Consider the following 15681-nt stretch of genomic DNA (forward strand, 5'->3'; position numbering starts at 1 on the left):
CTGTCAGAGCCACTGATAAACGACTGCGCGGTTTGTTTTTTTCTCTCCGTCCTGAAGAAGTCAACAGGCGAGCCTTTCCCAGCATGCCTCGACGCCCATCCCTTTTGCTCGTCTCCTGGGTAGAATTTAAATCACCTGATCAATTTCTAATCAGGAATGTCTTCCTGTCAGTGGGACGGAGTTTCCCACAAATTTGAGGGTTGCTCGGATAATGCTACCGGCTATAAACTGGCTCACGCGTCGCCATTGAGTCTTTTTACCACGTCTGAACGCTGCACACCATAATAAGGCAGAGGGCCTGTTTGAAAGCAGATTTGGCCGTTTTCCGCATGCGAGAGGGAGACCCCGGGACGCCGTCCTGCTCAGGCAGGCGTGAGAGGCCACAGGGGCGAAAAAATCCAAAAAAGAATTCATCCTCTCCACTTTACTCTGCTGCTTTTGTTACCGGCAGGTTCCTGAAAGTGTTGTGATGGTTTGAAGCAGTGGTTGCCCTTGGTGACGCACCCCTACGGCATGTTGGCACAAACAGGGAGTCTGTTATATTCAACTGACAACAAAGAACAGTGGACTTAAATGCATAAGTGTCTGTCGGTTTCAAAATGGAGGTTGAAATTGCTCCTCGATACACCTGTGATGTATAACTGGGGTAGGCCCCGCCCTCATCCCAGTTTTATTTGGAATATGTGGCATTTAACAGATCGCTGAATGAATTAACATTTCTTTTTTCTTAACATGGTTTTTACGATAACTGCCTTTGCTTAAATGATAGCAGTACTCACTAGTAAGTTCGCAAGTCCACTTACGAAGTTCGCGCCTCACTGACCACAGAAGTTAGGCCTAAAACGGGCGGAGCGAGTACACATCCAGAAGAGTACAGTTAGCAACAGAACAGTACTTGGGTGGCAACTGATGACGCTTCAAAAATATGTGAGAATTTCCTCTTTGTCTGTCTTGCTTGATCCGTTGCCTATACTGCCCTCTAACGGTCTCTGGTGGTACTGCACCAAAGCTTGACATACACACTTTCCATCATTGCTCCTGCTCCCACTGGTGGAGGTGAAATGCATTGTGGGATAACTTGCTCCTCTAACTCCACATAAGTCTAACCATGACGTGTTACACCTAAACTATTAAACATATAGTTTATACTCTGAAAACATCCATGAGACCTTACGATGTGGTTCATAACGTTCTGGATGTGCAAAAATTGGAGGCGGCACTGGGGGATTTCTTTCCACTCCTTTTCTTTTCTAGATCCGTATTGAATAGCAGCCTAAAAGTATCGGTACATGACCCACGTGAAGAAAAGTGTTTCAGCAGATTAATAATGCATACATAACATGTCGTCGAGCAAAAAACAATAAGTTCTGCCACCCTCGAAATGTCAGCTGCATTTTAAATTGCACCGCTCTGCCTCTCATGTTTGGCTTTGGTTGTGCGGAAACTCCCTCCCAGCCCTGTAAACCCTCCAAGGAAGAGCAACAGAATAAAAAATTCACCCCATCTCCCGTCATTTAAAACCTTTGGAGCATTGTGCGTTTTAAACACACAATGACATCAGAACAACGATGCTTTTCATTTAAAAAGTGGCCAGAAGTTTAATAACAGGACAAAACCAAAATGATGACACCTTAGCCAAACAGAGGCAGAGACAGCAGCAGGAACGATCGAAGGTTGTGAAATCACATGTTTCCCAAATCTTATTTGCTCTCCAGGTCAATCATTAAAGACTGGTGACAACCATTTCCGACCTCCTGGATCAAAACCAAAGGCCGTTGCTGAAACTGGCCGAAACCAGTAAAAGCTCCAAGAGAATCGAGGTTTCGTCCCGCTAGTCCAGAAGAATCTGCAGCGAAACTTCGCCGATGCGTATCTGGAAGGACCCGTCGCCCTTCCCGGCCCACTGATCTGGGACGACATGGCTCTGGGGAAGCGGAGGAAAGTCCGGATATTTGTTCTCTTCTGCATTGCCACCCTCACCACCGTCTTGGTCAGCTACAACTTGCGGGAACCCTCGGTTTACTTCTTCAAGTTTGCTTTCCGACTGTCGGACAACCTCTTCGCCAGGGGTCCGTGCGCCTGTGGACAGTGCATGACGGAGATGGACGACGACCCCTGGTTCACGGAACGCTTCAACCAGTCCATCCACCCGTTGATGAGCAGGGAGAACAGCGCCCTCTCTGATGAAACATTTAAATGGTGGCAGGTAAGAAGGTCCTTCAGAGCTACTTGAAGAAAAGACAAACAGCGTGAGTGCTGCTGGGAAGGAACGATCACAAACAAAGATCTCAGGCTTATCTCAACGTGTTTGTTTTTGCCTCATTGTTTGAAATCCAACGGTTTCTCCCCAGGATGGAGTGGTGAGGTAGGCCCCTGTGCACAATGTGTTCACTGTTAACAAGCAGGAGGACAAACACTGTATTTCTGTTCATCAAAGCGAGATTTTTTCCACATTCGGCTAAAATCAGCAGTTAACTCGAAGATGTTGTTTATTAATCTCTTGTCATCCAGTTTGCAGGCATGAATTTAAACAAGCAGCTTGAATCATCTTTAATTAGAATGACTAACGTTCGAGTTTGTTGCAGCGTTGAGGTAAAATAAAGTCTGTCGGGAAGCTTTTAGGCATTTCCCTGCAGCGACACCAAGAAAGTAATGGAGAAAATCCATTTAAGATTATTTATGTATTAATAAATCATCCAAGTCAATGTTGGAGGGGGAGGCAGGAATACAAACGGAACAAAAATGTGCAGAAGAATATTAAAACTACAAACAGAACCCGATGGGCGATTCTCTGGCTTTACTCCTGCCTGTCTGAATCCCTTTTCCACGGGGATCATTAAAACACACCAAACACAATCATGGATCCAGAATTATTGGCTGTTAAATTGTTTTACACACATCTTGGGATCATCATTCACATTCGGTTCCGTTCCTTCCGTGATTCATTCCCGTCCTGTCGACTTAACGCTGCACTTCCTCTAACTCCTTTTATCAACTCCCCCCGAACTAGAAAAGCCCCGCCGCAGAATTTATGTCACACAATTATCTTAGCTTTGTCTGGAAAGCCTCCAGGTAATCCCACATTCACCTCACACCGCGTCCAATTAGAGGCCAGAAGAGAAAAATGACTGCAAGGTTGCCTCCTGTCGCCTCTGCTTTCAGACAGCGTTCCTTACAGGCCTTGATGGGGTCAGAGTGTCGTATATCAGCAGCACCCAGAAGGTTTTGGAAGGTAAAATACAGAGAGATCGTGTCAAACATTAATGAATATTAGAAACATATTTGAGTAGTCGGATCGCTACTGATTCTGACCGTCTAACCGCATAAGGGATCCAGTTTATTTGGCTCGGTCCATTTTTTTGTTGTTTTTGTGCTTATTTTGAATTATCACCTCTAACAAGCCGGAGAAAAAAAACAGAATTTGGAAAACGCTTCAGGTTTTGGCCTCACTTGAGGTGGTTTTGGCAAAAGAGGATGTGTTTTTTTGTTAAATATGTGGGTAATCTTGCCATAAGGGACCAAAACTGCAGAACATTCTGTGTGTGTTCTGTTCTGGCAACGCCAGCGTGATATGGAACAGTGAACACCAGCCCGGTCTACCTTGTTTCAAGGCCAGAAAACCCCCCGAGGTTCTTTCAGGACCATCGCTGCCCTTGTTGAAAGTGGCCCCGGAGCCGCGGCCCCGTCTCAAGGCCTGTCTCTGCTCTGTCACCAGTGGCTGCAGTCGGAGAGGCAGCCAGCCAACTTCAGCGGGGTGGTGGAGGAGCTGTTCCAGGTCATCCCCGATGAAGTGCTCTACATGGACGCCAGCCCGGAGCGCTGCAGGACCTGCGCCGTGGTGGGGAACTCTGGGAACCTGAAGGGCTCCCAGTACGGCAGGCTCATCGACTCCAGTGATTTCATTATAAGGTCGGTTTTTCCCAGATTCTGACAAAAATGTGAGCATGCGGTCTTTTTCACTGAGCTGTGAAGGGTGCGTGAAGGCAGAATTGTGGATTCCCAAGAGCTTCCGGAAGAGAATCAAACCGTAAAATGGAGGGGAAAAAAAGGAATTTTTGATCCTTTCATTTATCCTCAGCGCTGGAGTCCGACCCTCACCTTTAATAAGATGTTCTGGGTGACGGCAGGAAGTAGCTGGATGAGTTCCGTTCACTTTTAGAGCCTAGGAACGCCGCAGAAAGCGTCCTTGCGCCTTTGTGGAGTTCTCGTCTGTGTTCAGCACAATGACGGCTGGAGAGTTTTATGTTTTACGCCGGCGCCATTTGAAAAGATTATGCGAGCTCGCTGCCGATGAAATCAACGGAGCTCAAGGTTTCAGCGGTTTGAGGAGCGATGGAGGAACAAAGCCTGTTTCAGGCACATCCGGGAGAGTTTCATGCTTGAATACAGCAGCAGAACCGGTTCTGCTGATGAATGCACATAAATGTAATGTAGCACCAGTGGCGAGATGGCCATTAGAGCAGCCATTAGGCGCCCGACGCCAGCAGGAACTGTAGAGCCTCGAACCTTTCAAATTCAGACAGAAGCACCAAAAAGAAGGAAAAGTCTATCTGATAATCAAACAGGGAAAAACACATTTCACATCTCCCATGTGTTCACCCAACCTCTGAAGCTTCCTTTATAGACCGTTATGAATACTGAGTGGAATTTACCCTTCGGATCAAACCTCTTGTTTACTCAGCAAAGAGAGAATTGAGTGGAGGGGAAAAGAGCTTTTGCGTCCGGGTTGACAGATAATATTGTGCCTCAAGGTCCGTTTTTGTGCCTTTTAATAATTGCTTTATTATTTTAGCATGTCAGGCTGTCAGCGCCATTGGCCGACATTTGATGACAGATTTTGTAAAAGGTGCCGAGCGTGAAAAGATGAAAAAGCAATAAATTGGTTAAAGGCAGAAGAGGGAAAACCCAGTTTTGGAAGGTCCTTGTGCGCGCCAGGCACCGTCGAGCGTAATGAAAGGTGAACCTTGAAAGCGTATCAACAACGCCTGAATAATGACGCAGAGATGAAAGGCTACAAAACGATCATTAAAAAATGGGCCCGTTCAGTTTGTCGTCCTCCACACGTGCATGAGTGAGAGACACTCAGACGGCGTACGTGCACGGTTGCGCAACGTGCAGGGAGCTTGTTGCTCTTTCTGTGTGAGCGTGTGAATGTCTGCTGGTATCTGAGCAAACAAGGTGGACTAGAGCGGCTTCTTTTGGACCTTGTGGCTCAATCAAGGCTTGAGAGCTGGAAAATGATTTTCACAATTTGTTGTGACGCTCTGGAGTCAGCGGCGGCGCCAGTGGCTAGGAGGCGGAGCCTCAGTGAACCCCTAGCTGTACCCGAAATCACCTGGTAACTCTGTCGGGACCTGGCTGAGAAGGGTTCTCGGCAACCTTAGGGGTGCAGAAACCTCCCCTTGACCCCAAAACAGGTCAATAAAGAATAAGTTCCAGTTGCAGTTCATGGCAGCAATAACGACCACCATCAAAGACATCAAAGGGATTCGGTCAAGTGGTAAACAAGAATAAAGCCCCCGTGCAGCCATAATCCAGAAACGTGCACGAGCATGTTGCATTTTATCGAAGTTATTATTGATCACAACGCAAAATTTGCGTTCATTTGTCAAAGCCAGTATGGACTGGTACAGTTCCCATCTGTTGCACGGCCGCCGTAGCCTCTTGCGTCACCAAAAGAGACTCGTAACGCCACTAAAGCGATAACAGACAAATCCAGACAGAAGAGTTGCACCCAAAAAAATCCAGAAGTGGAATTTCACGCGTTATTTTTGCACAGCTCCTCATTCGTCACAGCGTGACTCTGTCAACTCGCTGTGACGCGTTAAATCTGTAAAAGGCCTTGGTCCCCCGCTGTGGCGGCGGCGTCGACAGATTTAATTATGGCGTAGTGGGAACAATAGAGGCGAGAGTTGCTGAAGTCTTATTTTTATTCCAGCTCACCTGGGCTCATTCTGCAAAGCCGCCGCACATGCCAAGCATCGCCATGCTGAACTCCCCAAATCCAGACAAATAATAACTCACCTTAAAGCCCCCATTATCTCTGCCATTGCTTTGGAATGCTGATGATTGTACGCAGTCACCTCGCCGGCAGCACATCTGTATGCTCTGCGCTCCAGAGATGTGAGATTGTCTCATCGCTCATATTTACTCTCCTGAATTGGGGGATCAGTCAAGCTTACATTCTACACCGTGATGTAAAACCCTTGCAAATAACTTCATTAAGATGGAGCTCGGGGCTCACACGTGTAATAGGTGGCTCCAAATCCTCGAAATTGGCCTGGAAAACCTGAGGTTTTCGCAAAGCTAAACGCGCCGGCTTTCGATCTTGGGATTTGGCCCGGCGACTTCCAGTGATGTTTTCTAAAACCCACGCAGGAGAATGAGAAGATGGAGTGGAGCCGGGAGGGTAATCAGAATGTTCTGGACAAGTGCTTCTCATCAACGTCAACGACCCCTGTCAGAGGAGAGCGTAATCAGAGTCGGGAAGCTCCACAAATGGCACATCCCATCATGAAAACTGCTCATTTCAACACAAATATGAGCCAGTCTGCATTCAGTGTGCCCTCCTCCTTATTATTGCCTCCACGAGGGATGGGAGCTAAACACGAGCACATATGTGCTGACATTTATCACTCAGGCCTGGAGACACTAATACACACCTAAATGGGGTATTTTGTGCCTTAATGCTGATTGTGGCTCAATAACTGATTGTCTGGCTAAAGATCATCAATAAAACTCTGGGAAGGATCCAAATGGCGCCGGACTGTTGTTATTATCGCACCTTTCTTTATTTGTTGTTCTACAACGTCACCGGGGCTCATAAACGCTGAGTGTTTTTATATGTTTTTCCTGAGGATGGATGGAGGAACAGGAGTAAAACGTGCATTCATTTAAATTCTCCTCACTTTCTCCGCGCAGCAAATCAGGACCGAAAGAGAAATCAGAAAACAGGAACGGCAGCCTTAGAGTCTGGAATTACCAACTCCAGCTGCTTTCGCTCCGTCCGCCTCTTGGACTACTCTCAAAAATTAACGATTTATTGAAGCATAATTCCCTCCTTTGCTGCAGCTCCAGGTCCAGACGGGCCACTAAATCACTTTCTTGGAGTTGAAACTGAATTTTGAGAGCACAAAAACATCAGCGAATATCCCGGCGAATTTACTCTCTCAGCATATTGCGGAGCGGCCACACAGAGTGCGTAAACTCTTACTATGTCTTCCTGCTGTGAGGTGATGAGGACAAGATGTTTAATCAGGAGGGAATCAGCCAGTCAGTGAAGAATATCATCATCATCATCATCATCATCATCATCATCATCATCATCATTCACTAATTCACTTCAGTAGAAAACCTCTGATGCACTCCACCAACCTGGAGGTTCCAAGTTTGTGTAGCCATGACAACGGCCTGACAATATACGATCCCTGACCCCTTTGACTGCACAGAAAAGAACGAGCGGGCACCAGTAAATGTGATGCCACGCTCGGCTAAGGTGCAGAGGAGCGAGCTGAAAACGTGGGACTGGTGGTCGCCTGAAAGTGTTGCGTTTTTAAAGTTTACGCACGACCGAGGGGAGCGAGACGGGGCCCAACGCCACTGACCTTTCACGTGTCGGCCGTCTGCGCCGGGGGCCGATGCGTTCAAACGCGCTGCTCGGCGCTCAAACGTTTTAATGTCAACCGCAAACGATCGGCATGAACGCAGATATGAAAACAATAGCAGCAGAGCTAAGCGCTAATTAGCTACCGAGACATCGATCACATCGTTCCACGTTGCCATTTTGTTCTTTAATTGTTCTCTTTGACATTTCCGTATCAGCACGTTTCGTGTCTGGCGGTTAGTTTTTCGCAGCAACACGATCTCCGTCTCTTTAGTGAAGCTTGAGCCCACGTATAACGTCCAGACCCCCCATAAGATCCATATGATCCATCCAGCATGTCATAGGAAGTGTAGGAGTTGAGCCGCACATAAAGAAGGACACATGGAAGGATTCGACCTCCGGTGTTCTGCTGGAGGAAGTGAGGAAGAAGTCTTTATTCACAAACGCTTTCAATCAAAGCAATAACGAGCAAAATCAAAGAAACTGTGTCTGAAGACAGAGGCGCTCCTCATAGAGCATCAAGGCCACATGGAACAAGAAAACTAGATCTGACTTCATTCAGAGGCAAAACGGGTCAATTTCGACTCTGACAAATAAGCAGCAAACAACTTTTCATGCCCTCAGTAACGTTTTCAGCACATCGAGACGGCTTTTGCACTTCCAGCAACGTGACTTTAACGCTGCATGATTCTCCAAATGTCTCATCACTCGATTCCGATTCTCTCATTTGAAATGCGCAAACTTAAACCCGGTTTGAGATCACGATCCTGAAAGCGCTCTTCCCCACACATCCCGGAATCCAAAAAAAGGCAGTTAGCTCTCCTGTTTCAAACCGTCGACTTTCACGCCCCCGATGCAACGGCGCCACTTTGCTGTAAGCCCATCTGGTAGAACATTTGCAGCACCAGAGGGGAGCTGGAGCAGAAGCTGAATATTGATTAGTCCAGTCGAAAATATTTGCCTCCTTGAGTGCTCGACAGCGCACGGCCCACAGGATTAAGTGGAGGAGCATCTGGCTGGATCCATTTAACAAGTTTGCTTAACTTTTGTTGAGCGCCCTCACAGATCACCCCTGCAGTCACTAATGGGACCATCCTCAGAGCGAGCGGCGCCCTTTCCTCCCAACCTTCCTGATCTGACTCTCTGTTTGGAGCTTGCGGGTTCTCCTCAGCCTGTGTGGGTTCTCTGCAGGTCTCCTCCCACGGGCCAAATGCCGGCACATTTAGGACAATCATTTAAATATGAGTGCTGTTTGTAAATGTGGGCTCTGCGGCGGGTTAGATCTTTAACACATTGCGGATGTTTTCTTTTTTCCTCCGTGGCTGCCACACTGTTGCGAGTTGTATTAACAAATACAACGTTTGCAGCATGCTAATCTCGCCTCTAGGTGCCGCCAAATCGCACACTGGGCTATTGAAGTCAGCAGATTAGCCTTATTTTCCCAGTTCTGAAACACTTTCTGCGCATTGAAAGACCGCCTTCACATTTCCCCTTCATCTGCTCAGTTCTTTACAGTGTGTCTGGATTTAGTTTCCTTTCTTTTATAAGTATAACAAATATTTTCTCAGCCTTTTTTTAGAGGCATCAAGGGTTTGTTTAATTCCAAAAGTGTGCAACTGCTGTTTATACAGCCTGGGAAAAAAGCCCAAAGTCCCTGTCATCAACACGACAGCCTACACGCAGAAGGTCTGCAAACGTCTTTTTGAGTCCTGACAGGTTCGGGCTGAAAATGTCAAGTTCTAACGATGCTGTTCTGTTCTGAGTCTCTAATGAGGAGGATGCTGCAGCTCAGACCTGCTCCTGAGCAGGTGATGCCAGTCACACAGCAGGGCAGCTTCATGACTCTTCTCTCCCACCCAAACCAACTGGAACCACCTCACTAGCTACCTGCCAATTACCGGCTTCAGCGAGTGTTATTGGGCGGGAGGAGCAGATCGCTAAGCAACCAGCAACAAGAGGTGATGATGTGAAATAGAACCTTCTACCTTTCATGTCTGTGCAGGATGAACCAGGCTCCCACCTCGGGGTTCGAAGACGACGTGGGCACCAGAACCACTCATCACATCATGTACCCAGAGAGCGCCAAAGACCTGGACAATGGCACCAGTCTGGTGCTGATCCCTTTCAAGACTCTGGACCTGCAGTGGATAATCAGCGCTCTGACGACGGGTGCAATTAAACAGTAAGTGCGCTGTAATTATGCTGTAATTACGCTGTAATTACCCTGCCCGTTGCGACGGAATCGTCTCTCCACCTTTATGCGCTAATTGGCAGTGCAAAATCATTTCTGTTGCCAGGAAAGTTACTTGTAATTAAAACCAGATGTATATCAATATAGCAAGTTTCCTCTCAAAACGCACCAGTTCTGAGCCTCTAACGAGCCTGTAGTGTGCATAACACAGCTTATAATATAAGTCATTTGAGGCAGTTTTATGTTTATGTGATACAATCCATAGCAACGCTTTCCTTATTCTCCGTGCTCTCTCGTCTATTACGGCCTCCACGAATCTCTCTCTGATCAAAAATATGATCCTGGATGCTGTAAACTGTCCACAAACACGTTGTTTGTGGACAATTTGCGAGATATATGCAGCGATTTCATTTTAAAACCTTATCCTCCTGTTTCCCAGTACGTACGTGCCGGTTATGTCCCGGATAAAGGCTAACAAGGACAAGGTGAGTGCTAAAAATCGGACATTATGGAATCTCTTAACTGCATCTTTCAGTTTGTTTACTGAGACACGATTACGTTTCATCTCCTCTCAGGTGGTGATTTACAGCCCCACGTTTTTCAAGTATGTCTACGAGTCTTGGCTGGACGGTCACGGCCGGTATCCCTCCACCGGCTTCCTCAGCCTACTGTTAGCTATCCACATTTGTGACAAGGTAACAGCAAAGTTGTTCTGCTATTGTAACACACCTGTGGGTTTATGTCCTTAGCTTGTTTTTCATCTTTAGCTCCTGATAGCGGCGTGCATGACCAGTGCTAACGGGGAGGACAAACACTACCTTCTTAACTGGAAATCTTCCATTTTTTGCTGTTAATTCAGTTAGATGGTTGTGTTTTCCTCTCTTGTTTTGTTTACTGCTCCGTTCATTTATTGCTAATGCTCTTAGCAAAGTTTCAGAAGATTTCCTTCAGATTAAGCAACTGAGCTAATGAGCATCTTAAATGATCCTTTGCTGATCTTTTCCGTCTCAGGTCAGCGTGTTTGGATTCGGTGCGGACCATTATGGGAACTGGCACCACTACTGGGAGGAAAACAGTTTAGCTGGAGCTTTCCGGCACACAGGGGTCCACGACGGAGACTACGAATATAATGTGACTCTGCTGCTGGCAGACAAGCACAAAATTCAAATGTTTAAAGGCAGATGATGAAGGTGTGGGAGAACGATGAACTTCTATAGTCAGTCTGACTGTTTCCTCTCGACAAAAACACACCGCACCAACTGGCGTGCTATCCATTAAAGCTATTACTTTGCACGGGAGGTGCACATCTTGTGTCCTCTTCCCAGGCATTCAGCCTAAGTGCCATATTACTGCGTTTATTTCCAGACAAAGCAGCGTGGATTTAATGTACAGCTCATTGTCATCAGAGTTGAAGAGTCATAAAATAAATTTACCTCTGAGGTTCGCAGCGGTGCTGTACACTTAAAAGCATTTTAACAGCAGCTAAGGACATTACAGTAAATATCCTGGATTTACCGTACAAAGACATGGCAATGTTCTCCACAGAGCGTTGGTTTGAAATTTCAAAATAAGAGCATGCTTTACTAAAATTGGACCTTTTTCTACCAGGGGATGTCAGGGTCTTAGAAGTGCCAATGCTACGGACAAAAATCATTCACTAACTTTTATTCTGAAATGAAGCATCTTAAACGCCCTCTGCTGGTGGATTAAAATTTTAGATAAAAGCCCCACCTCCTGCATTGTCTTTAGCTTGTGTGGGCAGATTTTGTGTTCTATCAATATCATTTTAAATGGTTATTTGGATTGGATTAGATTCTACTTCCTGAATGCTATATCTTGTATCTCGGGCCTTATATGACACCAAATTAATTAAGGTGTTAATATTTAGTCTCTGGTTAGAAGTCTTAAATCAACATTTTTCTGGACGTAACGTAAAATGCTGCATTAGCAGGCTAGCCTTGACACCGGGCGTCTCTGCCTGCTGTCGTAGTCATTTAAAACAAAGTAATGGGTGCAGAGGTGCCGCAGGGTTGTGTTGTTTTCTTAGATGCAGAAGTGCCACATCAGCAAAATCATGGAGACGCTGGGATGGAAAACCCACCGATGGCTAATATGCAGCATGCAGCTGAAAACGTGGGATTCACACTCACTGTACTAATTTCCTAGAAAGTTACTGGCTGTGGATGCAGGTAATGCGGATGCTCTGTATGACATGACGCCTGGCTTTGTTCTCTGCTCTGATTGGTGGAACCCTGAAGCTCCCCAGTATGACCTTTCTTAGGTTTGGCACATCCTTCCAGCGACACATTGTTCCTGTGAACATCTCAGTGGGTAAAACACCTGCCGTGGAAGCGCGCTTTCTGCTCGAGGATGCGAGTTTGAGCCCCGTCTTTGGCAGAGGATTGATCTGGCACAGCTTTGGTGCGACAGCGTGACTCACACAGGTGTGACGTTAATTAGCGCGGTCAGCATCTTCAACTGCTGCTGGATGAATCCACATTTTAAAAGTGCTTTAAAAAGAGAAAAAGCCTCCTGATTTCAAACAAAGGTGGTAGAAATTGCATAACAACACACGCTCTGCCCGTCCCCTGGTGCTGTGACCTTTAATATCTGCGCTTATCTAACGTTTTGACAGCTCTTGTGGCCTTCTGCCATCTTAAAGCGGGCTGATGTGTTAAAACCCCGCAGGACCACGAGTGGGGGCAGCGTGTGTATTTGCATCTCCTTTGACCTCACCTGTCATGTCAGGTTCTGGGACAGGCAACAACCTTACAATCCAGTCCGGTGTCCGAGGTTGACATCAGATTTAATCTGGAATCAGATGACGCGCTATTGCGATGACGCGCGATTGCATACTTCTGAAATGTGGTGTGTGTGTTTGCTTCGCCCATTTTATCAAGTGTGCATCAGATGTTTTGACTTGGGACAGCTAGGCATCCCACAATGCATTTCACATCTGCCAGCAACAGCTGCGATGTAGGAAAGTGGGTACTTCAAAGTACGGAACACTGGTCTGGATGCCCAGCACAGACCAGTCAGGATTAGATGCACTTAACCAGTTCCACAGACACACAATGGCAGCCTGGAAGCTAATATTTAACTGAGTAAATTAGTAAATTAATAAGTTCAGTGTCCAGTCTCGAGGTTTGTCTGGACTCCAGCCTCCAGTCCAAAAAGAACTCTGTTTATTCAGTAAACAACATCATCAATGCATTTTGTGCTCATCATAAGCCCTTTGTGACCGACCGCGTGTGCTAATTTCCACTTCCTTATTATCTTAATAGAAAATGTAATTGGTCAGCTTCTGTTCTGGACATGCTTCCTGCTGCAAATTAGTTTCATATAAGATGTAATTTCTCTGAGCGAAGGCTGCAGAGTGAAACATTTAATGAGCTTTGGGTGAGAATAAGTCGGCCTTAAAGTGCACAGGAGACACAAACATGTTGGGATGGTTGTGATCGCCCAGGGTGCCTTATGACTACAATCAACGATGTTCCCCGCATTTACCTGGTGACACATGACAGCAGTTGACATTAAGTGCCTTTAATGAGGGATTTGAAAGACTATTTCACATCAGTTTGCACCACCCTGCAATTATTGTCACTTATGCCCCAGAATTTTATTTTATTTTCATCCCACAGAACCAAATGTTGTGAATAGATGTTAAATGAGAGGGGCTGAGCTGCCATGTAGATTATATCAGTAATTATAGTAAACACAGGAAACGAGCTCCTGGCTCCTGCTCCTGGTCGTAGTCTTCATCACGGCTCCTTTGTTTTTGTTGTGCAGGGGGTACTGTCACCTAGTGGACAACGTCAGGCATCCATTGCTTATGACCGAGGACATTTCTGATGTTCATTATAGGTTGGATCCTCTGTTTAAAGCGCTTATGTGAATAAAGAATAAAAAGTCTGCATGTTGCCTGTTTTTTGGTGGAGCTCTCTATTCCATTAACATGTTAGTGGATGAGCTGAATAATGAAGTCTTGCTTTATTCATTTGCATTCTGCAGTTATAAATCTCACACTTGGAAATGACATTTATAAATAGGTTCTTTCAGAAGGTGCAGAGCTGAGAAGACGCCAGCTCCAGCCTGTCGAGGTGCAGTTAATAATTAAAAGGACAACGCAGAAAATAATAGAAGCGCATCATTTCATTTCATTTTAGAATGGAACAGAGGCTTCTAAGATGTGGCTGGGGCCTCCCGAGGCCATCATTAATTCTCTTTTAATCACAAAAGATGTTGTTTTCAGCTGTGAGGTCACGTCCTGACACTGATCAGATCTGATAAACTGACATTATCTTGCATTTTTGCTCCTTGTTTACTCAAATATTATAGGCTTCAAATTCAGTATTTAACTTATTTAAACCAGATGGAGGATTCTGAATTCTTTCATTCTGAGATTTTCCTCATTCGTTCCAAGATCCCTCCAGAACCACTTGCCTGAGGGCACAAACCTTGCAAGGTCAGAGGATCCTTTTAAACTCAGCCTTGATCTACAAACTAGCTTGTATGTGATTTTCTCTCCTCTTCATTAATTCTTCATTGTCCCAAAGTTTATTACTATCTTTCCATCCTACTGGCTGATGATTACCTTAAAAACCTTTTTTAAGAGCTGTGTTGTGTACCGGAACGCACCACCGAGCAGATTTGGGTCCTTGTGGGTCATCCCACCTGCTTAGTGGAGGTTTCGCTGCAATGCTGAGGACCAATATTCACCAATCTTGGAACGAAACAGCACTGGATTGATAAACTGAGCCTCAAAAGAGATTTAAAAAGTGACTTTTGCTGCTGCCGTCAGTGCTGATTTCAGCTAGTTCCGCAGAGCCGGTGTGTTAAAATGGTCAAATCATCCAGGGGGTGTGTATGATGGATGAATCCAGCCTGACAGTGGTGTTTGCGGGGGTAGGGGATCTACCAGTGGGAGGATGACTGCACCCCCACCACCCCTGTGCCTCAGCAGGGTGAAAGATGTTGAGAAACACACTTCACACACATATTCCACATGAGTGACCAGATGGCCCATTCACACAGTTTCAGGGGATTAATGGTTATATTTGATCATCTTTTATTTATTTGTGGCCATGTATTTGTTTTCTTGCTGAGATGGGACAAAAATAGCATTTAAATACATACAATTGTTTCACAATAACAATAGAGATTAACTGTATTGTTACTAAACGCCTTACCGAGCAGGTTGGGTTCTTGTGGACTGTCCCAGGAACCATCATCTTAGCAGCAGCTGTGCTGTGATGCAAATGTGCTCTCATGGCAGCATGCAAATCTGAGTGCACGTTTACTAATCTCACCAAGCATTTGCACATCCTATCTCTGACATTAACAATCGTCCACATTGGTCGATGCATTTCTTGATCTTTGTGTTTAATCATTCAGTCACTGGGAACACTGGGGCCCCATCAGAAACCATTTCACTTGCTCGGAGCAAAGTGAATCTACCGACTTTGTTACTCCAGTCAACATATTGCAGTCGTTTTCACGCTCAGCAGATGCTCGTTATTTATGCACCTCAAGCTTATTAAAGATGGCGTCTGGTGTGAAAACTTGATCGAGCTCATAAACAAGCTGAGCGCGTTATATATTGACAAGCAACATGATACCATGTCAGACTAATCAGACTAAAGCCCAGTATAACTGCCTTCATATAATTTAATGTATGCAGTAAGGAGTGTGTAATTTAAAATATAATGCAGCTGCTCATGATGATGATGCTGATGATTAAACTAATCCGGGTGCCAAAGAGCCAAAAGCATTCTGCTTTAAATTTGGCACAATGTTGGAGCACCGCATTTTTCACATTTCACAATCATGTGGGGAATTAAATGCACATCAGCTCCATTTCAGAGGGTTTAGAGTGGTGTATATGTAG

General features: G+C 45.7%; 1 protein-coding gene across 2 annotated transcripts in view; it reads left to right on the plus strand.

Moving 5' to 3' along the window:
- Positions 1–10979, plus strand: part of st3gal1 (ST3 beta-galactoside alpha-2,3-sialyltransferase 1) — a 29923-nt gene extending 18944 nt beyond the window's left edge. The window contains exons 2-7 of one of the 2 annotated variants that reach the window (XM_011609131.2): positions 1716–2206; positions 3716–3909; positions 9606–9785; positions 10234–10279; positions 10370–10489; positions 10806–10979. In XM_011609131.2, coding sequence (XP_011607433.1) covers positions 1919–2206; positions 3716–3909; positions 9606–9785; positions 10234–10279; positions 10370–10489; positions 10806–10979 — 1002 coding nt within the window. In that variant the 5' untranslated portion in view covers positions 1716–1918. Of the gene's footprint in view, positions 1–1715; positions 2207–3715; positions 3910–9605; positions 9786–10233; positions 10280–10369; positions 10490–10805 lie in introns of those variants that run through there. The other variant, NM_001032698.1, reaches the window with a different exon arrangement.
- The last annotated feature ends 4702 nt before the right edge of the window (positions 10980–15681 follow it).

The sequence above is a fragment of the Takifugu rubripes genome, chromosome 12, assembly GCF_901000725.2.
Source record: "Takifugu rubripes chromosome 12, fTakRub1.2, whole genome shotgun sequence".
In the NCBI taxonomy this organism is placed as follows: Eukaryota; Metazoa; Chordata; class Actinopteri; order Tetraodontiformes; family Tetraodontidae; genus Takifugu; species Takifugu rubripes.